General features: G+C 43.1%; 1 protein-coding gene across 1 annotated transcript; it reads left to right on the top strand.

Moving 5' to 3' along the window:
- Positions 1 to 1,449: 1,449 nt before the first annotated feature.
- Positions 1,450 to 4,285, top strand: LOC146618214 (zona pellucida sperm-binding protein 3-like). The gene is made up of 8 exons (XM_085371362.1): positions 1,450 to 1,947; positions 2,040 to 2,158; positions 3,168 to 3,271; positions 3,337 to 3,511; positions 3,698 to 3,800; positions 3,878 to 3,960; positions 4,038 to 4,135; positions 4,236 to 4,285. Exons 1-8 carry the CDS (start codon positions 1,450 to 1,452, stop codon positions 4,283 to 4,285), a joined length of 1,230 nt encoding a protein of 409 aa, XP_085227488.1.
- Positions 4,286 to 27,989: the final 23,704 nt, after the last annotated feature.

Below are 27,989 nucleotides of genomic sequence, written 5' to 3'. Positions count from 1 at the left end.
TGGGTTTTTCTCTGTATCTATGAAGCGCCTTGAGGCGACTTTTGTTGTGATTTGGCGCTATATAAATAAAATTGAATTGAATTGAATTGAATCTGCTGTGACGCTTACAGAAGGTTCATTAGACACACCGAAGCAAATTTGTCAGCCACTCCATCCAACAAGAGTAACAGGATACCTTGATGCACCTAATTAAGGCAACCCACACCTGCTAACTGCAGGTGACCGACCACAGCGGTCCCTCGCTTATCGTGGGAGTTCCTAAAATAACCCACGACAGGTGAAATCCACAAAGTAGCCAACTTTATTTTTTACAATTATTTTAGATGTTTTAAGGCTGTCAAACCCGTCACTACACACTTTATACACTTTTCTCAAACAGGCATGAACATTTTCACACTTTTCTCTCTTGTTTAAACTCTCAAAGTTCAAACCTTCATAAAAAAGAAGTCCAGTACTAATACTTACCTATTTTCTAAAGCATGCAGAGTTCAAGGTGACTTGAAAGACAAACACATCAGTGACTGGAGCCTGGAACTGTCAACCTCCAACAGGGAAACCATCCCTGCCCACGATTACTCCAAATCTAAAAAGTACAAAAATATAACGGTATCTGAAAGAAGAGCTTAAATCCTCAGGTGGACACGATCTAGCTCATCTGTCATAAGTTTAGTCAGCCTGTAAAACATCTGCTTACATCTTGAATTGTAAATTCACAAAGAGCAGTGCACCTCAGAGCAGCAGCAGCACAGTCTGATGGTCACAGCCTGCACATCTGCTGGAGCTCATAGCAGAAATGATTGTAAGCTTCTTTTAACTGGGCTGAGCAACTACAACCAGTTTTAGGGTTCCTCCACCTGCTGAATCCCACTTCCTGTTTAGGTGTGGATGCAAAGCCGCCCACTACAACAGGAAATAGAGCCGTTTTTTTTTTTTTTAATCTCTCTTTGCTCTGCTCATGTTCTCTATAACTGATCAAGCTGAGCACATTCATTAGTATTAAAACCAGAATTTACTCTGAAATAAAGTTTGCATTCCCATGTGCTCATAAGATTTTATTATATTAATATAGTACAAGGTTCGGTTAGCTTTGCACAAAATCAGCCGGTACAAACGTTCTTCAAAGAGCTACTTTTTATCTTCTTACTGTGAATTTCAGAGCCTGTACATTTGCACTTTTACTTGGGCAAAAAAGTTGAATCAGTACTTTGCACAAGAATATTTGTTATGTTTTTAAGTATCTATAATATCTATCTAAACATAAATATAATAAATATACTTAATTATTGGATATAATACATAAATATAAGACAAATATAATTCCTTTGGTTTCCTCCAGGGTGAGATCCACACATGTGGAAGGAGATTTAGGTGATTAGGGAGAGGGAGGAGTCAGCCTGCTTCAGTGCTCATCCTTAAGAAGGCTGCACAGACCTGTGTCTGTTTGCAACCATGGGGGCCAGGCAGCTTGTTGCATTTAGCTTCGTACTTGCATGGGTCAGGCTTAGTGACGCTCGATTCCACAGTCTGAATGTGCCAACACACTTGGGGATCAAGGCACAGAGGCCTGCTGTGGCTGAAGCTGATCCTCCAGGAGAACCTGACAGAGTGCACTCCAGTCAGTCTGCTCAGCAAGCTGCAAAGCTCCAGTCAAAGCAGAACCAGCAAGCACTTGAACCCCTCTCCTGGAAATTTCCAGAAGATCCAGTGGATCGGGTGAACAAACCTTTCAAGTTTGAACTGAAGCAGCCAGTGGCAGCCTACCGCGTTGCTGTGAGGTGTGGTGAAAGTAAGATCTTTGTTGAAGTGAGTCGGGACTTGCTGGGTCTCGGCAAGCTGATAAAGCCAGAAGAAATCAGCCTCGGTGGTTGTTCAGCCACTGACACTGATGACTCGTCTCATGTGCTGGTTTTTGAATCTGAGCTGCACAGCTGTGGTAGCAAGCTAGTGGTATGAACCTTTTTATTCTGTTCATTCAGTTACATCACCTTTTCACACAAGTGAAATTCATTTTTTTAATACACTTTGTATTTTTTCATTAGTTGACAGAAAATGCCTTCATTTATGCCTTTGCGCTGGCCTACAACCCCAAAGTGTTTGGCAGAAGCGGCATTACGAGGAGCCAGAGTGCTGTCATTAGACTTGAATGCCACTACCAGAGGTGACTAGAAATGCGGAACAGACTGAACACCCACTTTAGTTTACGGTGGTCCTTATTAAAGGAATAGTGTTGCAACAAAACAGCCTTTAATTAAACACTGACTCCAACTCTGTCCTAACACATCGCCATGTAAAATCTGGAGTCGAAGCCTTTTTATTAAGTCTTCTGTGGTCACATAAAGTTTTTAGAGTTGAGGCCTGTCATTAGTTCTTTCAGTCCTTGTCCCGTCTTCCTCCCATCAGCCTGAAACCAGGAAAGGGTAAAGGGAGTTTTTCCCCCCCACTGTCACCAAGTGCTTGTTTAGAGGGGGCCATCTGAGTGTTGGTGTTTTCCCTGTATTATTGTAGGGTATTTACAGTGTAAAGCGCCCTGAGGCGACTGTTGTGATTTGGTACTATATAAATAAAATGGATTTGAATTATGCCCCATCTTTTAACAAGAGAAAAATCCAGATGGATGCGTTAGTTTCAAAATAAAATCACCCTGAACAAATGTTATTAAGGTGGAAACTCTTTTGTCCCAGGCACACTTTGAGCTGTAAAACTGGACATTTTAATGTGTGAGTGTGGGACTGAGTTCAACCTAAAGTAGCCAGTCTTGGTACTGCAGTTTTAGCACTTCATATTTCCTCCTTTTTCCAGGCTGATGCTCTTGGTGATATATTAACCAACATAGCATGTTTAAGCTCACTGACCTGATCTAATAATTTTTAAACCAACGCTGTTTTAACCTGACTGTGTAGCTGTGGCCCGTCGGTTTTACAGCAATTAGTCGAACATGTTTTTATGGAACCTTTCCATGCTTTAGCCACGCATCAAAGAAATCCTGTAGCTTTTATACAGTCACGTTCCAGGTATGTAGGCTTTTTGTTTGTTGGTGACTTATAACTTTGTCAGCAGATTCATGGATGACAAAGCAACAGCCTTCTGGTGCAGGTTTAAAGTATTAGTGTACTTTTAAAGTATGATTGGTGTGATGCTAAAAACTGCTCTTAACTTTGACATTTCAGGCAGCACAGTGCGAGCAGCGATCCCGAGCATCCTGCCTGGATGTCCAGTGAAGCTACCAGGCGAGCACAGACACAGCAGCATTTTTCTCTGAAACTTATGACTGGTGGGTCCCAGCAATATTAACACGACTGTGACTTTGCAAACCTTTAATGGCTAATTTTGCTTCAGATGACTGGAAGTTTGAGAGAACGTCCACCAGATATGCTTTGGTAGATGTCATTCACATGGAAGCAGCAGTCTTGGTACAAACTCCAACCCCCCTCAGGGTGCTGGTGGACAGCTGCGTCGTTACCACAAAGTCAGACTTCACTTCAGGACGAAGAGAAGCTTTAATAAATGACGGGTAGGTTCTGGATGGGCAGCAGTTTGATACAGTACACTATATCAGTATGTCTCTTTTCTACACTTAGCTTGACCTGATCTGATAATCTGATCCACCTTAAGTGTGGTGCGAGTGTCATTCAAGTGTCACACCAGCATGTCCCCACAGAGTGTGGCTGCTTCTGTGTGAGTGTTGCCTTTCCTACAGGTGTCTGGGGGGTCAGCACACCATTTCCAGGTTCATGCCTCGATCTCAGCCTGATAAACTCCGGTTACAGGTCGCGATCCACAGCTTGGGTCTACAGGGGATGGTATGTAAGTGTGTGCTGATGATGTATGCTCCCTGTCGTGTACTTTAAAATAAAGAGGCCTAATTTCATTTAAACAGATTTATATCTCTTGCCTACTGAAGGCCGTCTCAGCTTCTGCCCCAGTTACCATTGAGAACAAGGCATGCTCATTTTATGAGGGGTATGAGAACGTTTTTGAAGATCTTTCATTCATTGATTCTTTCGAGAGGACTTTCATGACACTGACTCTTCCCACAGTATGTGGATGGCTGTAGATGGAAAGAACGAGTTCTGTACCTGTTGTGAGTCCACTTGTGGAATGAGAAAGATCCGAGCCCTGAGTGACAACGCCACAGGTAATGCATGTCAGCAGGAACGTGCACAATGCTTCATTTCTCACGCCTGACTGCAAAATGACTGCGTTTATGTGCTTTTTTTTTTTTTTTTTTTTTAAAGTGGAGCGATGGGAAGCTGAAGTGACTGTGGGCCCCATTGTTGTAGAGTGAAAGATGTTGTTTGTTTTGTTTTTTGTTTTTTACACATTTGTAACAAAAGAGAATAAATAAACTTTTTAAAAAGAAACTTCATTTGAAGCTGTGACGTCTCTAAACTGACACTGAAGCTGGCACGTGCACATAACCAGCAGATGTTTCTTTAAAATGGTTTCGCAGAGAGTGAAACACTGAAGACATTTCTGGAAACTGTTCTCAAAAAATGAATAAACGGTGACCAACCCTGAAGTTCGCAGTGCAGCTAACAAGAGTTGACTGTTGATCCAGCCGGTCGTTTCTGGAACTCGTGCACATGCTGGTTAGTAGTTTGGGGAAATACACACAACATGTGCAAAAGAGGAAGTGATATCATATTTCATGCTTGTTGCAAAGAAACTATTACCGATGAATAAGGATGAGAAATCAGTGGCACTTATTCAACTTTCAAACATCAAATAAATTCATGCAGCACATTTAAAAGACTGATAAATGTGTAGTGAGGACACTGGACGAATGGATTTATGGTGCTTTTTAGACGACGGTCACAAAGTGCATTACAGGAAATGATTAAAACACAAGACAAATGTTGAAGACTTTAAAAATGCGCTTTTACAAAACAGCAATAATAAAGGTCGAGCTGTACAAGAATCAAAGCATAAAATACACAAATGTTACTGAAGTGTTTGAGTAAATCGATGCATCTTAGCTGGCTTTTAAAAATCCAAATAACTGGTAACCCTGAAGTGAACAGTGTTGCACAGGTTGTGTACTATGGCCCCTGTCATTGCTGAAGATCAGGGGTCGGCAACCTTTCTGACGGTGAGTGCCATTTAAAATTTCCTCAGAGGTCAGTGTGCCATATGATAGCGTTAGCTATAAATTTAATAACGCTCTATATTAACAGTTAGACACTATATAGAACCACTTTATAGGATTATATTTGTTTGCAGATGTTGGCAGCTGTCAGTGAATAGTTATCAGCTATTTTGAAAGAAATGCATGTTTGTTAATACAGAGACACATGTTAATGTGATCTCTGGTCTCCCACTCAGAGACACAGGTCTCAGAGTGTCCAGCATTCAGAGGCTGCCTGAGGACTCATGTGAGAGAAAATCTGCTCACACAGATATGTAGAGCCAAATACTGTCAATAAGGCCTCTGCAATGTTCTGAAGACAGTTAAACCTGTCAGGTAGTGATGTCCAGCAGGTGAACATGCAGCTCCATGAACACGCACAGCTGTGGAGTCCAGCTGCTTCGATGTTGCATTAACTGGCATTAACTCAGCCAGTTAATGCGAGACTAATCCAGCTGCTCATTAAAGCTTTCTGGTTTGATCAGAAAAGAAAACATTGGTCCAAACGCCTGAAAGTCCCAAAGACGCATTGTGTCTCGAGTCTACGGATGTATCCGTGTATCTCCGTGGTGCTGATGCTGCGCTGAGCGGACAGCTCCTGAAGCTTTTGAAGTGTTGGAATATGGAAAGCTAACAACGTCCCTCTGACCAGTAGGCTAAGTTATTTTTAGCCAATGACAAGTTGAATCTGGTAGTTGGGGTTGTTAGTTAAGATACCGTCATTAAGAAGCGGCACAACTAATGTGTGTGTGCGAGCTGATTTGCGATGTGCACCGCTGGTGCGGCCATTTATTTTTTAATGCACCCTCTCAGATTAAGTCACTGCGTGTCGTGCCCAGGGCTGGACTGGGACAAAAAAATCAGCCCGGGCATTTTGACTAGAGACCGGCCCCCCAGGTATTAAAGCCATAAAGCCTTTGAATGAAAACAAACGCTGTTGTGACAGTGATGCACAGTCTTGTTGGTATATGTGTGATTTCTATACATTTTACATCAGATTAAAACTTTGGTTTACGGATGACCTTAGTTATGCTGCAATAGACGTAGACTGCCGGGGGATTCCCATGATGCATTGAGTTTTTCCTTTCCAGTCACCTTTCTCACTCACTATGTGCTAACAGACCTCTCTGCATTGAATCATATCTGTTATTAACCTCTGTCTCTCTTCCACAGCATGTCTTTTATCCTGTCTTCCTTCTCTCTCCCCAACCAATCACAGCAGATGGCCCCGCCCCTCCCTGAGCCTGGTTCTGCCGGAGGTTTCTTCCTGTTAAAAGGGAGTTTTTCCTTCCCACTGTCGCCAAAGTGCTGCTCATAGGGGGTCATATGATTGTTGGGTTTTTCTCTGTATCTATGAAGCGCCTTGAGGCGACTTATGTTGTGATTTGGCGCTATATAAATAAAATTGAATTGAATTGAATTGAAGGTTCAGATAATTATTTAATAAAAGTGAGACATTTTAAATGAGAATAAGAAAGAAAAGTATTTCTTTGTGCCCCCCTCTCCCTGTTAATGCCCTACCTGGCCCCCTGGCAACACTTTGCTAGACCCGCCCCTGCACAGTTACCAGCTGTCAGCTACTTAGAAAAGGATCCTGGTGTTATTTGTCTCCCAGAAACAGTTCATAACTTCAACTCATTCATGTCACCTAAAAGGTAAACCTGTTTCTCCATCACCTGTTCAGCTCTGATGATCCAGTAAGGACATCTCCTGGTTTCATCTTCATGTTTCCCTCTCACCACATAACCAAACCTTATCATGACCAGCAGCTTTACAGCTGTGGCTCCAGCAAACATCAGCTGATACTAGAAATTAATATTAAATAAATTCTAACAACAGCTGATCAAGCTTAAAAGTGCTGCTGTTGTTTAGCGCGACATCCGCTGGTTTCCTGTTTCTGGCACAAAGTGGGCGATAAATAAACAAGAGAGACGATCAGCTGATCATTGATCAGTTTCATGATTGAAGTAGAAACAGGAGACGGAGGAGGAGAGAATGAGAGAAGAAGAGGCAGCTGCAGCGTAACGACAGAATAACTCCAGCTTTGTGTCTTTTTTTCATTATAGCTAAAGTCCGGGACAAACTGCGTCTCTTCTCAGCTCAACACCAAACGTGTAATATTTTCTCTGAATGAGGGACCATTCCATTTTTTTAAGGAGCGGTTGGCAACTCTACTAACTAACCTTATGAATAAAATAAAGTTCACTATCAGTAACATCATAGCACCATCCAGCTGTATAGAAACTCTGTCATGCTAGCTAGCACGCAGTACGAGTTACTGTAACTGACTGTAAAAAGTCAACGAAAATAAACTCCATCTAAACTTGGTTTATATCTGCACTTCACCTGACACTCGGACCGGCGGCCGCTTCGGGTCTCTCCTCCTGCCTCCCCTCTCCCTCATCCACCTGCTGGCCTCCACCACTTGTTAATGTTACTGAATCTGTGGAAGCTCCGCCATAACCACCACCAAACAACTGAGTTATTTTTACACACCGGCCAGCATCTGGCCAATCCACCACCTCTCATTGTTTATACCGTTACAAAAAAAAGGGTTGCTGACCCCTGCTGTAGATCCTAGTGGTGTGGATCAGTGGCTTGATGTCTCGTTCACTTCTGGCAAATGACTTGATGCCATCCATGGAGCTGGCTGGTGACTGCACCTTACCGTATTTGGTATCAGTAGCCGGTTTTGTTATTGATCTTGTTAGGGAGGTTCAGGCGCATGCAGAACCATAACCATTGAATTCCTGACAAAGGCTCTTAAGGTCCTGTTACCAACATCTGGTTAGAATTATCAACTTTAGAAAACTGGTGATGTGTCCAATACTCATGTTACTGTCTGTGTTAAAAATGCCATTTGGACTTTTTTGGTTTCAGTCTTCGTAGTTCTATTACAGAAAAACAGTTTTGACAGTTTAAAATAAAGTCTTTGAGCTTATCTGTGTCTCAGTGAAACAGGAGGTACACTCAGGTAGCATTTATGGATCAATGCACTGGGCAAGTTGCTGTTATCACTAACAAACACTGATGTCACTGTAATGTCTGATGCAAATGTGCAGCCTTTGGTCACACGAAACTACACATCCAGAGGTAAACAGCAATTGATTTATTGGAAGGTGACGAGATCATCAGGGTATAAATCAAACAAACTGCAGCTGGTGTTATTTGTACAGTGTAGTCATGCTTTTTGTACACCTCCTGTTTTCTGAGTATGGGTCTGAATTTGGTCTGGAATCAGTTTGAGAAGCGAAGAGAAGGAACACGAAGAGAAGGTAGCTGAGTGGTGCTCAAAGGCATTTTAAAAGTCTCGAGTTCATACCTAGAACGACCGTATCCACAAATCCAACCAAAGCTTGTCTGTGTAAATTTTAATTAAACATAAGATGGAAATCACCTTTACACAGTTTGTATGAATTTACAAACTCCGAGTCGGATCATTGGGCTTTCTTTCCGTGTTTTCTTGTTCTTTCAGCCTGGAACATTGATTGGTGTGAAAGCTCACCATCGTTTACCATCTGTCACGGCTATAAGTGATTACGCGCTCCGAGGCCTGATGGTGCCTCTGTTAGTCACCTGTTCTCAGTGTTGTGATCTGTGATTTTGGGTTGTGGGGCAACAGTGTAACATTTGTGATTTCCTGCCGTAGGAAATTTCCATGCTTCTAACAGCTGCTCTGATGTCAGACAGCATCGTTTACCTGACAGGTACGTCAGCTACATGTTTTCTGTTCTTACTCTTTTACATATTTACATTGCATATGATGTGGCCAGAAATGATTTGGAAAAATGATTTAGCTCCAGTTTCTGTGGAATTAATCATTTAGAGTATCACAAATTAGCATCACTATGCTATCGTTCATTGTTAACTGTGGGAAGAATACAGCTAGTCTTTATTGATCAGCAGGTAACACTGCTGGTAACACACTAAGCTTCCTTTATTGTATTGCATTAAATCAATGCCAAAATCATAGCCTGTGTCTGCGTAGTAGTAATGTGCCGTATAAAGATATTATAAGGATAATGCCTCTGTAAAATTAAAGGCTGTAATTGCATGTAGTTGAGACAATACTATATATTCTGTGGTTTTCAAAGCGCTCATCGTCCATGCATAGGCTAAATTGATTCAAATTTTAAAGGCACACGCAAATGCATCACCTACTCTGGTGTAGGCTGTACAGGGATTCAACACAGGATTATAAATCAGGCTTGAGAATGAAGTGAAATAGTGGAAATGTGAGACATTGTGGACAAAGACTGTGTGACATGACTGACAGCTCTAGAAGAGCTACAGATCAGATGGTGTTTTAACAGAGTCCTGTCACTGTTTCCAACTACCGCTTACCTTACAAGACTGATGAAACCAAACTTTTTTTTGGTTCTGCAATAAAATCCCGTCTTAATGACAGTTTGAATGTTCACTTTTTTTAGGTGGATGCAACCTTATGGCTGTTTTAATTAAGTTACGACGTTTCTTGAGTGGTTGAATTGTACTCTGTGCTGCGTACTGTATGTAAGAGACTCGTATTTGGTTGGAGCCTTTTGTTGCCTACAGAACTGCCCTAATTCAAGGAGACAGTGCTCAGAGATTGTGTATCAGTACATCAATGATGTAAATCTCCTGATTTTGACATTTGATGACCATATGGAGACCATTTGCATACAGTGAACTTATTATGTTCAAGACAACAGTTTGCAGTCATTTGAACTTTGTTACATGATGCATCGTCCTGCTGGAAACATCCTCAGAGGATGGGTGCTCTGAGGTCATAAAGGGACGGACGTGGTCAGAGTATCCCCCACACCATTACACCACCAGCTGCCTGAATCATTCATACAAGGCACTGTGTATCCATGCTTTCATGTTAACATCAAATTCTGACCCTGCCGTCCAAATGTGGCAGCAGAAAGTGAGACTTTCAGACCAGCCAGCTGTCCAAGTTTGGCGAGCTTTGATCTGTAGCTGAGAGGAGGGGTACCTCTGCCACTGTAACCCATTAAGGTACCACAGTTCACCCTTTTTGAACTGAGGACCATGGCCTCGGACTTCGAGGTGCCAGTTTTTCTCTGGCCCACGTCTCTCAACCAGAAACTGCTGTGGTGTCAGGTGGAGGTCGTTGCTCAGTGAAGTCAACAAAAAACTTTTATTGTCAAAAAGTAAAAACAAGATCTTGTAACTACATAACCAGACCTTTCACCCCTTCAGATTCTGTCCATAAAAACAGAACAGAACTGTAGGCAAAGGTCAGCTGTAGCAGACAGTAAGTTGGTCTTATTCTGGCATTACCATCAAGCACTGGCAATGGTTGTACTGGAGCTGGAGAGCACAAAGCAACAAGCCCAATACCCCATACTCCTCTAAATAAGACACCAAGCACTCAATTCCAGATGGGAGGAGCTTCAGTTCTTAAAGTAATGATGGACTGTGGTTTCTCTTTACTGAGCTGATTGGTTCTTGCCATGTCAAATAGGGCTGTCAGCTGTGTACCAACCTGACTGCTGCACAACAAAACTGATGGTCCCAACCCCATTAAGAAGATGAGCCCGGACAAGGCACACCTGTGAAGTGAAAACCATCTCAGGTGACTGCATCATGAAGCTTATTGAGAGAAGGCCGGGGGTCAAAGGCGGCTACAACTTCATTTTTTATCTACAGTGTAGAAAGTACAGGGTGGGCCATTTCTATGGATACAGCGTAATAAAATGGGAATGGTTGGTGATATTAAAGTCCTGTTTGTGGCACATTAGTATATGTGAGGGGGCAAACTCCTCAAGATGGGCGGTGACCATGGTGGCCATTTAGAAGTCGGCCATCTTGGATACAACTTTTGTTTTTTCAATAGGAAGAGGGCCATGTGACACATCAAACTTATTGGTAATGTCACAAGAAAAACAATGGTGTGCTTGGTTTCAACGTAACTTTATTCTTTCGTGAGTTATTTACAAGTTTCTCTTTGTTCACAGCCATTGACATGTCGAAGAGGTTAACACGTGAGGAGCGGATCGAAATCGTGTTGATATCTGGTGAACGCAGATAAAATTGCAGCAGATTTCAATGCAGACCCCCTACGAGACCACCCATCTCCCATGCTACAGTCAGCAAACTGCTTGCTAAGTTTCATGAAACTGGTTCAGTGTTGGATTTGCCAAAATGTGGACGCAAGAAAACTGTCACTAATGAAGAAACATCAGTGGCTGTCCTAGCTTCATTCAGCAAGAGCCCACAGCGTAGCACTCGCCGCATGTCACTGGAGAGTGGCATTAGTCGAACATCCCTTCGGCGGATATTAGCTACTCACAAATGGCACCCTTACAAACTCCAGCTACTGCAGCATCTTATCGAGGATGACCCAGATCGGCCACAGAATTTGCAGATGGGCAAAACAAAAATTGGAACAGGACCCTCAGTTCACGCAGAAGATTTTGTTCAGCGATGAGGCAAACTTTTATGTGAATGGTGTTAACAAACAAAACCACCGCTATTGGTCTGACACTAACCCACATCGGATGGATCCCTCCAAGACTGTTGGAACAACAAAAGTGATGGTTTGGTGTGGTATATGGGGCACAATGATAGTGGGTCCATTCTTCATCAATGGAAACCTCAAGGTCACTGGATATTTGAAATTGCTAGATGATGATGTGTTTCCCTCTTTATGCACTGAAGCTGGCACGTTCCCTGAGTTTTTCCAGCAAGATGGTGCACCACCACATTATGGGTGCCAGGTCCGAGCATTCCTAGATGAACAGTTTCCTGGAAAGTGGATTGGTCGTCGTGGGCCAGTTGAATGGCCCCAAGGTCTCCCGATCTGACCCCTTTAGACTTTTATCTTTGGGGTCATCTGAAGGCAATTGTCTATGATGTGAAGATACGAGATGTGCAGCACCTGAAACTACGGATACTGGATGCCTGTGCTGGCATTTCTCCTGCGGTGTTGCTATCAGCATGTGAAGAGTGGGAGAAGAGGGTTGCATTGACAATCCAACACAATGGGCAGCACATTGAACACATTTTATAAGTGGTCAGAAACTTGTAAATAACTCATGAAAGAATAAAGTTACGTTGAAACCAAGCACACCATTGTTGTTCTTGTGACATTACCAATAAGTTTGATGTGTCACATGGCCCTCTTCCTATTGAAAAAACACAAGTTGTATCCAAGATGGCCGACTTCTAAATGGCCACCATGGTCACCACCCATCTTGAGGAGTTTGCCCCCTCACATATACTATTGTGCCACAAACAGGACTTTAATATCCCAACCATTCCCATGATATTACGGTGTATCCATATAAATAAAGCCTGTAGTAAAAATAAAGAAAAACCATTAAATGAGAGGGTGTGTCCAAACTTTTGACTGGTAGTGTAGATTTTACCGTCTACATTCAACAACAGCATCACTCTGTCACAGTTAGACACTTACCTGTATTCTATGATAACAGTAGACTGTAATGATGAGGAGTGCACTGATCTTTCAGTGCACAGCCTACATACACTGGCTCATGTTTCGTAGCTCAGCTGTTGATTGATCCCTCCGTGTATCCTCGATATGAGATATCACTGCTTATACTCTATAAGCAGTGAAAAAAGGGACTAGTCAGTGTGGAAGTACAGTGTTTGAAGTTTCCTGTCGCCCATCAAGCATCAGTGATGTTCTCGCTCTGTGACCTGATAGGATCAACTACTGTAGGCAACGACAGGGAGACGGCGTTTACAGCTGCCTCGTTGTCATGCCAACCAGCACAACAACCTCAGACGAAGGGAGCTACATGTCCATAATTCTGCTACGATGCTGTGCTGGAGACTCGGTGGTTGTTTGGTGTGTGGGTTGGGCTGTGTGGGACTCTTTTAAAAATATAACTGCTGAATTTTTGGCAGGATTGGCAGCTCGAATCAAGACATCCGCAGAACGTCTCAGAGATGAATCAGAACAGCGTGTGTTGGGATGAAAACTGGGGCGAGTGAATGCTTTAAAAACATCCAGGGACAGCACCTAAAATTATTACACCGCCAAATTTAAAGTTTCTCGGTATCTGTATTTACAAAAATCTTATTTTATGTTTCTGCCAGTGTGTACAAGCTAATCAGCTTTGGAGTCCTTTCATCCATTATCATCACTGACACCTTTTAAGGCAACATATTTTTTGTGTTTTTGTGTTAACCTCAAACTAAAAACAGCTCAGTAGCTCATTTTCCCACCTTACTCTTTATAGATTCATCTGTACTTGATTCAGTCCTGCATGCTCTTGTCACAGCAGTTGGATTACCAGTGGCTGTCCTCCATTTGTTAAGTGTGAAAAATAAAAAATAAACCTCAAAATGTGGCATATTTAATGCTTCACATTACAGCAACATGTGGAAAAAAAGATTCTAATAAAAAGTACTGAAGAACGTAGAGTAGCTTCCACCTGGCCAAGCTACTGATGCCAACTGGCACAGCACCTAAGAAGTGTGTGTCCTGCAGATCGTGCTCAGATCTGCAGTGGACAATTTCAAAAGAGGTGGAAAAGAACCGAAATCTCCACAACTTGCAAACACCTGTATTATTAATGTGTTTTCAGAAAGAAAAATGCTGAACAAGAAATCTATAAAGGAAAATGATGTTCTTCAAATGACAGTTTACAGACGGACACCTGGATGATCCACAGAATCAGTGCTGAACTCCCCGGACTACAGAAAGCACTGCACACTACAGTGGAGGAGGCATCATGAGCTGGTGGTCCTATCTCAGGGCCTCGACACCTTTCTGCCAGTCAAGAAACATTATAGGTGTTCCCGAAAACGGAGGTTCACTGAGAGCAATTACAGACATGAAAAGGACAAATGACTGTGTCCTGCACATCCTGACTGGACAGTCCAGCAATGGACAAAGGGAAACGGACACTATAAATACACAGACATGTGATTGGGAGAGTGGAGACGGCAGGGGGACACAGCTGGGACATACAGACAGAAAGAGACGGGAAGAAAACTGAACACAAAACACATGAGACAAGGGCTGCGTCCCAATTCAGGAACCGCATCGTTCGGAGGCCGCATTTGCAGGCCAAGGCCAGGTGATGAAGGCTGTCCCAATTCAAAGGCTGCTCCAAATGCGGCCGACAAATGCCTCCTTCATTTCCCCAGATTTGAAGGATGGGTCGGGTGTGTCCTTCGTGGCCCAACACGAAGGACACACCCGACACAGGACACTTACTCTTATTATTCTTTCTGGGTCACAAAATAAACTTTTAACATATTTTCAGGCGAGAATGTAGCTGTGTAAACGTCAAATATCTGCTCGGTTTATCAAGATATCTCATATTTGTAAAAGTGCTCCGATGTTTTCGGAGACGTCTGTTACCCACCAGCTCGATAGCTAGCCGAGAGCTCGAGGGTCACTAGAGCCGGCGAGAGCAGCGGACTCCCGGCACATCGTCTTTAGACCCCCGCGGTCTCTCACTACTCGGGTTAAACATGATATGTAAGCCACTCAGATAACTTAAAAATGTTACTGTTTGGCTTTTTTCAGTGTTTTATTTGTTCCAGAGTAAATCGGTTTGGCTGAGATTAAAGTTATTAGATTAAATAAAACTTTATTAATCCCTCGGGTGGGTTCCTCCTTGGTTTTCACACAGCTGAATAAACGTCAAACAGAAAACTTATTAAACAGAAGTATGAGACGGTCGAGAGTTTACTCCAGGGTCCTGTTATATTTTAGATAGTAAGGAGCAGACGGCTGAGTTTATTAAACTCCACCGAGACAGCGGTGACGCAGATCTGAAAGCTAGACCGTCCAATTTCACAGCCTCGCATGCTGGTCGTGTCCTCCGAAGGATGCAGCCCCTGAATTGAGACACAGCTAAGGACTATCAAAATAAGACAGGAAACACTCGCTGGAAGAGAATACACACACACGACAGACAGGACAGAGCTGAGAGGGACAGAGAGAGACACGATGGGCTGGGGAGACAAAGGGGAAGCTGAAGACAGACACAGAGATGGAGGCTATAACGGACCGTCTTAGTAAGAAAGGTCTGAGGGACAAGAGGGGAACGCAACAGGTAATCAAATCAAATCAAATCAAATCACTTTTATTGTCACATCACATGTGCAGGCACACTGGCACAGCACATGCGAGTGAAATTCTTGTGTGCGAGCCCCACAAGCAACAGAGATGTGCAAACACAACAACACAAACGAGCAAAATACAAGAATGGCCAACCTGAAACTAATAAATATATGTACAATATATAATAGTGTATGCATTTCTGGATGTGTATACTAAATATTTTCCTACGTGTGTGTGTGTGTGTGTGTGTGTATACACATTTTTACAAATTAAATAGTAAAAAATAATAATAATAATAATAATAATAATAATAAAATATATAAAATATACAGAGTTGAATATGTGCAAACACAACAACACAAACGAGCAAAATACAAGAATGGCCAACCTGAAACTAATAAATATATGTACAATATATAATAGTGTATGCATTTCTGGATGTGTATACTAAATATTTTCCTACGTGTGTGTGTGTGTGTGTGTGTGTATACACATTTTTACAAATTAAATAGTAAAAAAATAAAATAAAATAATAATAATAATAATAAAATATATAAAATATACAGAGTTGAATATGTGCAAAACAAGTGGCATTTATATACAGTGTGGAGTGCATAATGTTGAAGTTCCAGTAGTGAAGCTGAGGTGTCTATGACGTGTTCAGCAGTCTGATGGCCTGATGGAAGAAGCTGTCTCTCAGTCTGCTGGTACGGGACCGGATGCTGCAGAACCTCCTTCCTGATGGAAGCAGTCTGAACAGTTTATGGCTGGGGTGACTGAATCTGAATTACACAAGAGGTAAATAATAACAAAAAATAAGCACAAAGAAAAGAAATGATACCAAGAGAGACTAGGAAACATAAATCACTCACCAAGGTCACAACAATGAAAAAAGTCCACAAACACACAACGCTGGGTCATGATCTTCCCGCTGGCCCCAAAGTGCTTGCTCACAGAGGGACGCATGATTGTTGGGCTTTCCTCTGTTTTCTTTGTATTATTGTTGGCTTGCTACCTTACAGTATTAAAGCACCTTGATCAGCCTGCTGTCATGGTTTGGTGCTATTTAACTACACTTGAATGTTTCCAGCTCGTCTGTCTCTGCGTGACAGCACCAGAGATGCTTTTGTACCTCGAGCTGTTCATGCTGTATCACCAGGCTGCCACAGCACAATTACACATTTGATTTATTTCTTTGTTTACAGGTCTGGCCTGCTCTGTGCTCTCGCTGCTCTGAATCATGCCATTGTCCCAGCAGCTCTCTGTCTCTGTGCTCCCGTCTCACTTGTTTCCTGTCAGACTAACAGTTGTGACATTTACCAAAGCTTCTGCATGTTTGGAATAACTCACTTTCTCCACAGGAGTTCAATCAAAGTTCAGATGAGTGGAAAGCAAAAATGTTACACCCCATGTGGTTCCTCAGCTTTTCCCATTCCACGCTCTTTATATTCTTGCACTTCCTGTGGATAAATGCAGATATCTGAACTGCTCCCGGTGCTCTAAAACACAGATGTGTAATCGAGGTCTAGTTTGATAGGTCTATGTCAGTGTGGTGAGAGGTACAGGATGTTCAGCAGGTTAGGTTTGTGATTACAATCCTGTGTTTGCACACTAGTGTTGCATAACATCCCAGGCTCTGGCGTACCAGCCCTGTATCCTTTACTGCAGAGCAGGGGCCTGGGATTCATCACCAAGCTGACTCACTCTTCAGCAGCTGCTTGGAGTATTTTAGTTCTTACTTCAGTTTCCCCAAAAGTATTTTTGAGAGAGGAAGTAGAAAAGCAAACGAGTCAGCAACTAGTTGTTGTGAGGAGTTACAGCTGTAGAGGGTGAGTAAAAGTTTGGATATCCTCAAATGAATCAACAATAATTGATAGTTACAGTTCACTAAACTACAAACTAAAACCTGATGTGGGGATAAAAATATTCAATTAACTAAAATAGAAAATAAAACAATTATTTTGCGATCTTGGAAAACGAAACTAAAAATATCACCTTAGTTTTTGTATTTGCTAGTTTGGTAAAAAAACGTATTGCCTCATGAGATACTGATGAACATGTTTATAGAGACTGAGGCTGTTAGGAAACAAACCCAGATGGGGGCACGAAGAATAATGTAACTTACAAAATGTGATTTGAGAACTCTTAGAGTTGTGTTCCAGAATATTGAGACATTTCTGATGATAGGTTTTTAGGCTTTTATCATTATTATCTGGATTTTGCCTTCCATGTTTTTCAAACACTTCTTAAAATGCTCCTCTGGTGGTGCTGCCTTCATGCCAGCTCGGGCTGTTTGTCCGATGCTCATTATGCAATAGATGTTTGAACACGTTCAGTTTGTTTTTTACGACTCAGTTTTGAAAGTGTCTGCACAGAATGGTTATTGTCACTATCTGAATCAATACCTTTTAGCAGTTGTGCAGCAGTGCACACACAGTCGCAGTCTGATGGAAACAAAGCACAAAGTAAATGGATCGGGATTTACTTCAGTGCTTTTTTACTCTCAAAGTACTCAAAGTGGTTTTACTAAAAGCCACATTCACGCAGCACTTTATTCAATGCATCAAGCACTTTCTAACAATAATGCGATGCCGTGGATGGGTCCGGGGCGGTTCAGTATGTTGGCCGAGCACAATGCGGACTACGGGAACCAGCGAGCTTCTGTTTGGTACACGCCACAGGGAAGAGCACACGGGATTCACAGCATGTGTCTTGTACCTCGGATGTTATGTAGGGCAGCACCTAATCTAAACCCAATATTTACCAATGATTTCCAGAGAGCTGACTCGAGGGATTTCCCTCTGTCTGCTGCATGTGACAGAGGACAACTTTAGATATTGTCTCCCAAAAACAGCGTCACTGTCAGCTCACAGTACGTTGTTCAGTATGTCTTTGTTGAATGCAGATTAAACATAAATGACTGAATGATCAGATTCTGTTGGTTGCTTGTGTATTTTGTACGAGGTCAGCTGGGATCAGCTTAGATTGACCGACGTTTTCTTCAATATGAAAAAAAGACGTACATTTGTGCAACGTTTCACATCATCACAATTTTATTAACAACTCAATCCATCGAGAGTGCCACACGTGAAGCCCGTGTCTGCTGATCCATCTATACATTGCTCTTAATTTGTGCTACAACTTGCAAGCTGCAATTTGTATTTGCTTTGTTTGATGACAAATATGCACAAAAATAAGTAGTAAGGGGGCAAATACTTTTTACAGCACTGTATGTGTCACTGGACACTCGTCTATATTTCTGATGAAAGCTGCAACATCCTGAACATCATAAATGTAAAAATAACCAAAATCAAACCAGCACTTTTATTCATTTATGCTCTCAGGTTAGAGGGCACTGTGCATTCAGCACTGAAATGTGTTACACCTCCTGTTGTTAAGAAAATAAAAGCCCAAATATTCTTGAAAGTGTCAAAGCTTTGATGCTACTGTATAATAATACCAGCTGTTCAGTTTTTGCAGCATTGGCAGAACAGAGATACAAATTTATCCGTCTGCAGATCCACACTCAGGACCATCATTAAGACGAGAAACAGAATCTGAAAGGAGCAGAAAACGTCTTAGCAGCAGTAAAATCACCTCTCCACATCTCTGACTTTCATCAGCCCGGCTATCAGTTACTGCAGCGTCAACCCAATACACGATTAGCAGTGGCCCCCTCAAACTTAATGAGCACGTTTGGACGACATATTTGACTTTCTAAAGCCATCTCCCCCACTCAGAAAGCGGACTTGGATGCAGAATCTCTGACATGGCACAATCAGGAGGTTCTTATTGGAAAAGTATATCGTCTTGATTGGGCTCAAGTTTCGCCAATGAGGCACCAGGCAGGGCCAGAGCTCCCAGGGGAATTAGGAAAGTGGGAAGGAAATACAATAAAGTGTCAACGCCAATTAAACTACAAATGCATTACGTCCAGCTTGCTGCTTGCTTATTTACAGCAGAAGGATCTTAGGAAAGTTGCTGCCAATCATTTTGCATAATGTAAAAAGGAGTTTGTGTCTGGAGCTGTATGCTAGACATAAATGCTGGTGCTGTCACGGGCCATTATGGCGATTAATTCATTGGAAGGTTCAAGACATGGGGAAAAATGTTTTAATGGCCTGCAGCAGTGGCATGATTCACCGATGTGCTTCATTACTACCAGAAACTATTAGACATCACAACAACATTTTAAAGATTTAACACATGAGTAACTGTACATCTGGTAAGTGGCAGGAAAGTAAATAGGTCCTCACATTAGTCTAACATTCAATTCAATTTTATTTATATAGCGCCAAATCACAACAAAAGTTGCCTGAAGGCGCTTCATAGGTACAGAGAAAAACCCAACAATCATATGACCCCCTATGAGCAGCACTTTGGTGACAGCGGGAAGGAAAAACATCCTTTTAACAGGAAGAAACCTCCGGCAGAACCAGGCTCAGGGAGGGGCGGGGCCATCTGCTGTGATTGGTTGGGGTGAGAGAAGGAAGACAGGATAAAGACATGCTGTGGAAGAGAGACAGAGGTTAATAACAGATATGATTCAATGCAGAGAGGTCTGTTAACACATAGTGAGTGAGAAAGGTGACTGGAAAGGAAAAACTCAATGCATCATGGGAATCCCCCGGCAGCCTACGTCTATTGCAGCATAACTAAGGGAGGATTCAGGGTCACCTGGTCCAGCCCTAACTATATGCTTTAGCAAAAAGGAAAGTTTGAAGCCTAATCTTAAAAGTAGAGATAGTGTCTGTCTCCTGAATCCAAACTGGAAGCTGGTTCCACAGAAGAGGGGCCTGAAAACTGAAGGCTCTCCCTCCCATTCTACTTTTAACATCACAACTAATCAATGAGGCACCTGTGTGCATGCTGGCTCTGAGTGAAAAGGTGATGTCTGCTGTTGACTTAACATGAAAGCAAAGAACAAAGAAGACCACAGCAACAAAACAATCAGCTGAAAGATGCTTTCAATAAAAACTAAAAAAGATTTGATTTATTAAACTTGATGAACTGTTAACATAAAGTTGTTCAAAACAGCTTTAACTCGGTTAAAAATGATTTTATATTTGGACTGAATATTGTTACTCAGCCACTGGTCAGGTCCTGTGTTGCCTGAGCATTGCATATGTTCAGCCTTGGTAGTTCAGTCTATGTTACAGCTGCCTACACGAGAAGAATCAGTTTCCTTTTATTGAGATCACAAATTCATCGTATTTATGTCTGCGACGACAGGAGGAGGAAATATGGGCCCTTTTATTGCCACATCATTATATTATTATTTGCTGGAACTGGATGGGCAGCCGATTCTCATTTATTCAAAGAATGAGTTAAAATCCTCCAATCACATTAGTTTCTTGTTTCCTGGATGGCTTGCTCTACAGCCAATGGTTCCTTTGGATTGAACCATTTCTCAGCCCACAACAACAAATACTTGACGACTGCAATGCTTTGTGTTCCTCGGAAATGTAGCAGTAGTGTGACTTAGATGCACATTAAATGTATCAAAAGAAAAAGAAGTGTTATATTGATGTGGTACACACCATTGAAGAGTTTCTCATTTGTTTTTAACCTTATTTATAAAGCTACATTTTCTCCCTGTTCACTTTACATGCGATTACAGGTTCATTTTTATTGGTTTTCCACTCACATGTAATGCATTTAATAGCAATATTTAATAATTCATTTAATTTATTTAATAAAATAAAAGCTTTTAGTATGTTTTTGAGGCGCTCACTATGAAAACATTTCTGTAACCATCACCTCTGAACCATTTAAGGGGACACAGAGTCTTAGATCCATTTAAGGCTGCCCTACAAGGATGATAGGATTGGGACATTATCACTCCCGAGGCGTAAGATAGTGATGATTTGTCCCGTGGTGTTCCTGAGGAATGTGAAAGGTGACGTTCTTATGCTACGCGCCAGGTTATGGATGAAATCCAGCAGAATGACGCTCCCGCGGTAATACACGTTCCAGCCATGTATTCCCGCCCTGACCCTCACCTCAACCAGCACTTTCACGTTAGATACTGTTTTCCAAAGCGATTTAAGTAAAACGAACGTGCATGTGTAGATTCATTCCAAACGGTTCTCATGTTTCCTCATTTTTCTGATCTCGTGATCTAGGGACGTGTTGGGTGCCCGGAAGCACAATATACCTACGATTTGTCACGTAGCGTAAAATGTTAGGCTTTGGGAGTGAGAACATTATTAGTCTGCCTCTGGAAAAGGCAGATGATTACTTGTAAAGTACACATGTCCACTACTAATAAAAACACTCGAGTCTTAATATATTCTAAGACTGTTTTCTGTCCAATTTGTGGATTATTGTCAGTCTGAGAGTGTTGGAGAGATGTACTGCAAAAGGACTAGAGCTGTTACTGATGGTCTGAGGCATGCAACCTGAGGCTTGGCTGCAGTACAAACCCATCCACCACCCCAGCACTCAAAATCTCAGTCTGTCTTATTGCAAGGAGACAATTGCTCCTCGTACCATTGCCATTTTGGCCTGTTGGAACTTGGAAACTGTGTGATTTCACATTTAACCACAGAACTGTTGTAACCCAGCTATAGTGACACAAAGACGGACATTTGTGAAGGGGAGGGGGAAATTTCTAATGCTTGCTATGCTGAAGTTTAAAAGCTCTTTGTAAGTGCTGAGAGCTGATGCCCACGCTGGAGTCAGAGCAGCATCTGTGTGACGAGGGGTTAATGTGTGAAAGACACATTTGAGGAAATTGCCCTCTTATCGCAGTCATTGCCGGTGAGTATCATAGGCTGAGAGGATAATGACTGGAAGCATTAGGCAGTGTTCTACAGCGATAGGCTGTTAGGGTGAGGATAGGCTAGAAGCTCCTCTGAAATCAGCCCAATAACCAATGCATGCAAGAGCCCTTCTTTTGTTTCATTAGTTCATTATGACGAAACGCTGGTTAGCATCTCAGCTACTCTGGTTGTGGACTCTAATATGAAAGTGACTTCAGTGAGTGAAAAGTCGTCATATTAAGAGACTGTGAGACCTGTAAATAAAGGGTTAGACTATAATGCGTAAGTTGCTGCTGTAACTGAATGTTTCCCATTAATTGATATAGCATTTTATTAATCATGTACAGCCATTTCTAACAGCACATAGTCAGTCAGGTCCTCTTGGCAGTAATCAGGTGAGTTTAGACCCTTTCCCGCGTGCTCAAGCACCCCCCCAAACATAACTATAATAATAATAAATTTTACTATCATTTTCTGGAATTAACTTCAACTGTTGTATTTTCCTAACTTGTCTATTGACAACAGAATAGAATGAAAACAGGTTTCACGTTCAGTGTTGTTGATGTTGTGTTTGAAGGTAACATTGTAAAGTGTATCCAATTGAACTGACGTTTCCAAATGTGAAAAGGGTTGATTACATTAGTAAACAGCATTGTGAGGGAGCAAGTAGCAAAGGCATAAAAGACACAGGAAAAAATATCTTTAAAATGGGTTCTCTTTATTTTAACCCTCAAAAACAAAACAAAAACAAAGACAGGATTCAAAAATATAATCAGTAGGCCCATAAAAGAGGTCAACTAAACTCAGTTTTCAGAGATGAATTTTGTTTACTCAAATTTAGCTTTTGTTGGAGGATGTGTTTGTGCGTGGGGGGGGGGGGGGGGGGTGCGCGAACATTTTTCTTGTAAAAAAGTCTGGGAACCACTGGGCCAAACCATTTACACACACACACACACACACACACACACACACACACACACACACACACACACACACACAATAGGGCGGGAAACAAACACCAATACTAACTAAGCACAGATCATCATAAGTAAACCTAAAAGACACGTTGCTGACAAGCACATGATTGGTCGTCTTCAGCAGGGCCAACCATGTGCTTGGTGATTGGCCAGTAGGAGAAACTTTGGTTTAAAAAAAACAAAACTGATGGCCAGTGTCTGTAAAAGACTGTATACAAAAGATGGACACCATGACAATTTTAAAGCCATATCTTTATCATGGCTTCTATCCTAAGTTTTTGGAGCCAGAAGTTGTCTGGTGTTGTCACGACCAGGGGAGTTTTGCCTGTTTACAAATCTTGTTGCTATGAGTGTCTAAGAGATGCCCTCTGATTGGTCCTAATACCTGCTATGAGTTATCAGCTCCTGAAGAAGAATAACTTCTTTACCTTGTGGGTCCAGCAACCTTTCAGTGACCAGTTTATTCAGATCTCAGCTCGAGTCGAGTCCTGCAATGCCTCCAGGTCCTGCTTGGAAAATTCCTGTAGAGATCGATAGACCACGTGACCTGTGCACGTTGCATTGTAGGTACAAGTGGCAGCAAAATCAAAACACTGCATCAAGCACTAGCATTTCCAGCACTGGTAACCATTCATTCTGCGGTTTTAACCCCTACTTGCATTTTATTTGCCCCAAAAACAGTTATGTACAAAACGAAGGAGAGCACGGCAGGTCCGAACAAAGAGACTTGACGAAAAGGGAAAAAAACAACAAAAAAAAAACCACAAAAAAAAAAAAAAACAAAAAAAAACCCAAAGGAGTGAAAGGGTTAGACCGATACGAGCATACAGAGGGGACGAAAGACATTAGCGTGCAGGGCCAGTTTACCAACGGGTGGTTACAGGACACTGACATGTTCTGAGTAGCCAGATATGTAGGTGGACACCAGGTTTTACTCTAAGCAAAGGGCAACCCTTCCAAAAACAGACAGAGCAGTGGAGTAGCCAAGGCAATAGAACAATATAAAACCCAATTACTAAAATATAATTAATTTCACAAACAAGTTTTACAACAGTTAAAAACACCCCTGGCCAGGGAGAACACACAGTAAAAACATAAAAACAACACTAAAAGTCCAGTGGCGTCAGCCACAGCATTAAAATCCACTAAAATCAGAGCGGGGCAAAGAAAACCCGGCAGCGTCCCCGGCTGTCCTGTCTGTCTCTTCACTCTGGAGTACTGAAAGAGAGAGGGGGCAGCGACAGTCACTGTTCTTTCCAGTGAAAGGGATTTCTTGTTGCACGGTGTGTCTCGGGACTTACCCCGCAATCCAGGCCCTCTGTCGCGTCTTCGTGACTTGTCGTGGGGTCCCCTCCTAAACTTCTCCCGAACAAATCCAGGCGTAGTCAGGAAGCGTTCGGTGTGTATAGTTTATTCTGCCGGCCTCCCAGGTGCACAAATTATTTACAAAGAAAATAAACAACTGACTTAATTCAAAACAAAAAATCTATATACAAAACACAAGCGGCTGAGCCAGTCTGCAGGTTACCCTCACTAACATCTCACAGTATACCCAGGTCGGCCCTGATGGCCTCCTTTTATACCCCATTGCCCCTCCCACTAGGCATAATAGTCATCCCTTTATCATTTCTTTCCCCCAGCTTATTTCTCTGTGTGTGTGTGAGAGAGAGAATTTGAAGGCATTTAAAGGCATTTTTGAGGCTCAAAATGTGGTTTTAGTGTCAGGGTTACAATTAGGTTATGGTTAGGGTCAGGGGCTAGGGAAAGCATTATGTCAATGAAGGTCCTCACTAAGGTAGCCGTGTGTGTGACACACACACACACACACACACACACACACACACACACAAAATGCAGGTCCAACAAAAAAAAAAAAAAAAAAAAAAAAAAAAAACCAAACAAAAATAATGCAGTTCACGTGACCTTTCCAAGCGCACGCGAACCCACTATTCGAACCCCGGAACACCATACCATCGGCTTGCATAACCACTCATATAATCGGCGATCACAGGCAGTCTATGCGACTGGCTTTATTAAAGGTAAGTAAAAAAAAAAAAATATGTTGGCCATCCTCCTGCCGCTCAAAACATACCTCTCTCCCCTTTCTGTAATCTGCCCGGTCGACTAAAAGACGTGCAGCCACGGTAGTGTAGAAACTAATGGTGGTGGTGCGTGTATGCGCTCAGGTCACCTGTCTGCGGCCCGAGACGGTGTTACTCCATCACATCATCCCCTTCCACCCGAAGGTTGGCGTTGTGCGGCAACTTGGAGAGATAATCTGCCACTACATTGAGCTTGTCTGGTCCGTGACGGATGGTGAATTAGAATGGCTGCAGTGAAAGGTACCATCGTGTCAGCTGGCTGTTATGGTCCTTCATGGAATGGATCCAGGTGAGTGCTCGGTGGTCAGTTTCCAACTCAAACTCCCGTCCCAGTAAATAATGCCCAAGTTTCTCCAGGGCCCACTTAATGGCCAAGGCCTCCTTCTCCACAGTTGAGTAGTTGGTCCCTCGTGGCAGCAGCTTTCGACTTAGGTATAGGACCGGATGCTCTTCTCCAGGGTCCCCTTGGGCCAGCTCTGCTCCCAGGCCCATTGCAGAGGCGTCAGCCTGGACCAGAAATTTCTTCCTGAAGTCTAGGCTCCTGAGAACTAGGGTCATACACAGGCAGGTTTTCAGCATATTGAAAGCTTGTTCACATTCCACTGTCCATGTTACAGGATTCTGTTGGTCCTTGCTGGTCAAAGCCGTAGACAGGGTCCGCAATAGTCGCAAACTGGGGCACGAATCTTCGGTACCAGCCAACCAGCCCCAGGAAAGACCGGACTTCCTTTTTGGTGTGAGGCCGAGGACATTTCTGGATGGCTTCCACCTTATCTGTGGACACACCTCACCTCTGCCCACTTGGTAGCCAAGGTAGTGGGTCTCCTGCCGTGCCCACTCACATTTAGAGGGGTTGAGGGTCAACCCTGCCTTATGGATTCTTCCAAGGACTTCGGACAGGTGCTGCAGATGCTCTTCCCAGGTGTTGCTGAAGATCACTACATTATCCAGGTAGGCAGCACTTTAGGGGTCACACCCCTGTAGTAAGTTCTCCATCAGCCTCTGGAAGGTGGCAGGTGCCCCATGTAGCCCAAATGGCATCACCGTGAACTGGAAAAGGCCGGCAGGTGTCCGGAAGGCGGTGTAGGGTCAAGAGGACTCCTCCAGTGGCACTTGCCAGTAACCCTTGCACAGATCCAGGGTGGTGATGTACCTGGCCGTTCCGATCTTCTCCAGCAAATCCTCGATTCGAGGCATGGGGGTAGGCATCAAACCTGAAATGGAATTAAGCTTCCAAAAATCAATGCGAATGCGTAGTGAGCCATCTTTCTTGGAGATGATGACCACCGGCCTACACCATTCTGAGCAAGGCAGCTCAATCACCCCGAGCTCCAGCATCTTCTCCACCTCTTGGCGCAATTTTTCCACTAAGTGTTGTGGAACCCGGTATGGACGTTGGCGGATGGGATGTCCATCCTTTAGGCATATCACATGTTCGACAAGGGTGGTCCTGCCGGGGTTAACTGAACACAGAGATGGAGTCTCCCGAAGGATTTGGAGTAGCTCAACAGCCTCCTGTGGTCTAAGATGAGTCAGCACCAGAAATATTGGATCGGATCTCTGCTCGGGTTCTGTCTTCCCTTCTCTTGGCACTTCTCTTGCCATCAGAGCTTTCGCAGGGGCCTGGTGTGCATGTTCTTCCCATTCTTTCAGGAGATTCACATGGTAAGTCTGCTTCGGTTTCTTCTTTTCAGGGTGATGACTCTCATAGGTCACTGGCCCCATTCTGCGAAGAACTGTGTATGGCTCTTGCCATTTCGCCAGAAGTTTACTGTTGGCTGAAGGAAGAACACCTTTTGACCAGGTTAAAATTCACGGTGCGGGACCTGTTGGTCTTCTTTGAGCGTCTCGCAGGTTGACTTCAGCCTCCTCATGGTATCTTTCCCCATCTCTCATTTCCAGCACAAATTGCACCACTCCTTTATCATTTGGAGCAGAAGCAGGAGCTGGTTGTGAAAGAGCTGCATCGACCTGAGGTAAAGTTAGTCCCTTGGTCTGTCAAAATCTCATCTGGTATCCCACCCTGGAGAACAGCTATACCAGTGCACGCAGAAAATTGGGTTTCGTGACTGCACGCAGAGGGAAAGCTTCTGGGAAGCGAGTTGCATAATCACACACCACCAAAATGACCCCAACTACTTTTTACCAGAGGTCCCACAATGTCCATAGCTATCCTACAGAAGGGACTGGAGATGACAGGAAGTAGCTGTAGCAGGACTCTGTCAGGCTTGCGGGCTGGACAAGTTTTCTGGCAGGTAGGGCATGTACAGCGATATTTCTGTATGTCTGTGTACAGTGACGGCCAAAAGAAATGTGAGCTAACACGCATATAGGTTTTTTGGTGACCCAGATAACCTGCCCAGGGGAGGGTATGTGCTAGGTGCATAATGAGGCGCCTACAACTAGAAGGTATCACAAGCCCTTGGTGGTCACTGTCAACTGCATACAACACATTTTTGAACTTCTCTTTCCCTCCCCATTTTCCAGTTCCCCCTTCAGTCACATTAGCAAACAAAACTTTCAGCGTTTCATCCTCCCTTTGTAACAAAGTGAAATGCAGGTCCAACAAAAAAAACAAAAAACAAACCCCCAATCAAAATAATGCAGTTCAAGCGACCTTTCCAAGCGCACGCGAACCCACGAACCCCCGGAACATCATACCATCGGCTTGCCCAACTACTCGTATAATCGGCGATCACGGAGAGTCTACACGACCGGCTTTATTAAAGGTAAGTAAAAAAAAAAAAAAAAAAAAAATGTTGGCCACCCTCTGTGGCGCTCAAATCTCACCCCTTTCTGTCATCTGCCTGGTCGACTAAAAGACGCGCAGCCACGGTAACCCAGCGCGACAAGTGTAGAAACTAATGGTGGTGGTGTGTGTATGCGCTCAGGTCAGCTGTCTGCGGCCCGGGACGGTGTAACTCCGTCACATGACTTCAGAAACATGACTTGAACAATTTTTTTCCCCAC

This window comes from Diplotaxodon limnothrissa, linkage group LG14 (assembly GCF_057381915.1).
Source record: "Diplotaxodon limnothrissa isolate DT_005_m linkage group LG14, D_limnothrissa_male_GT1.1, whole genome shotgun sequence".
In the NCBI taxonomy this organism is placed as follows: Eukaryota; Metazoa; Chordata; class Actinopteri; order Cichliformes; family Cichlidae; genus Diplotaxodon; species Diplotaxodon limnothrissa.
Note: the sequence above shows the minus strand (reverse complement) of the source record. Positions and strands in the feature narration are given on the sequence as shown.

What these genes read in the sequence shown, in the direction of transcription:
- LOC146618214 (XM_085371362.1), top strand. Translation starts at nt 1,450, where the DNA reads ATGGGGGCCAGGCAGCTTGTTGCATTTAGCTTCGTACTTGCATGGGTC. An exon ending in GCTTGGGTCTACAGGGGATG is followed by an intron (nt 3,801 to 3,877) that starts GTATGTAAGTGT and finishes TCATTTAAACAG; the next exon opens with ATTTATATCTCTTGCCTACT. An exon ending in CCTGAGTGACAACGCCACAG is followed by an intron (nt 4,136 to 4,235) that starts GTAATGCATGTC and finishes TTTTTTTTAAAG; the next exon opens with TGGAGCGATGGGAAGCTGAA.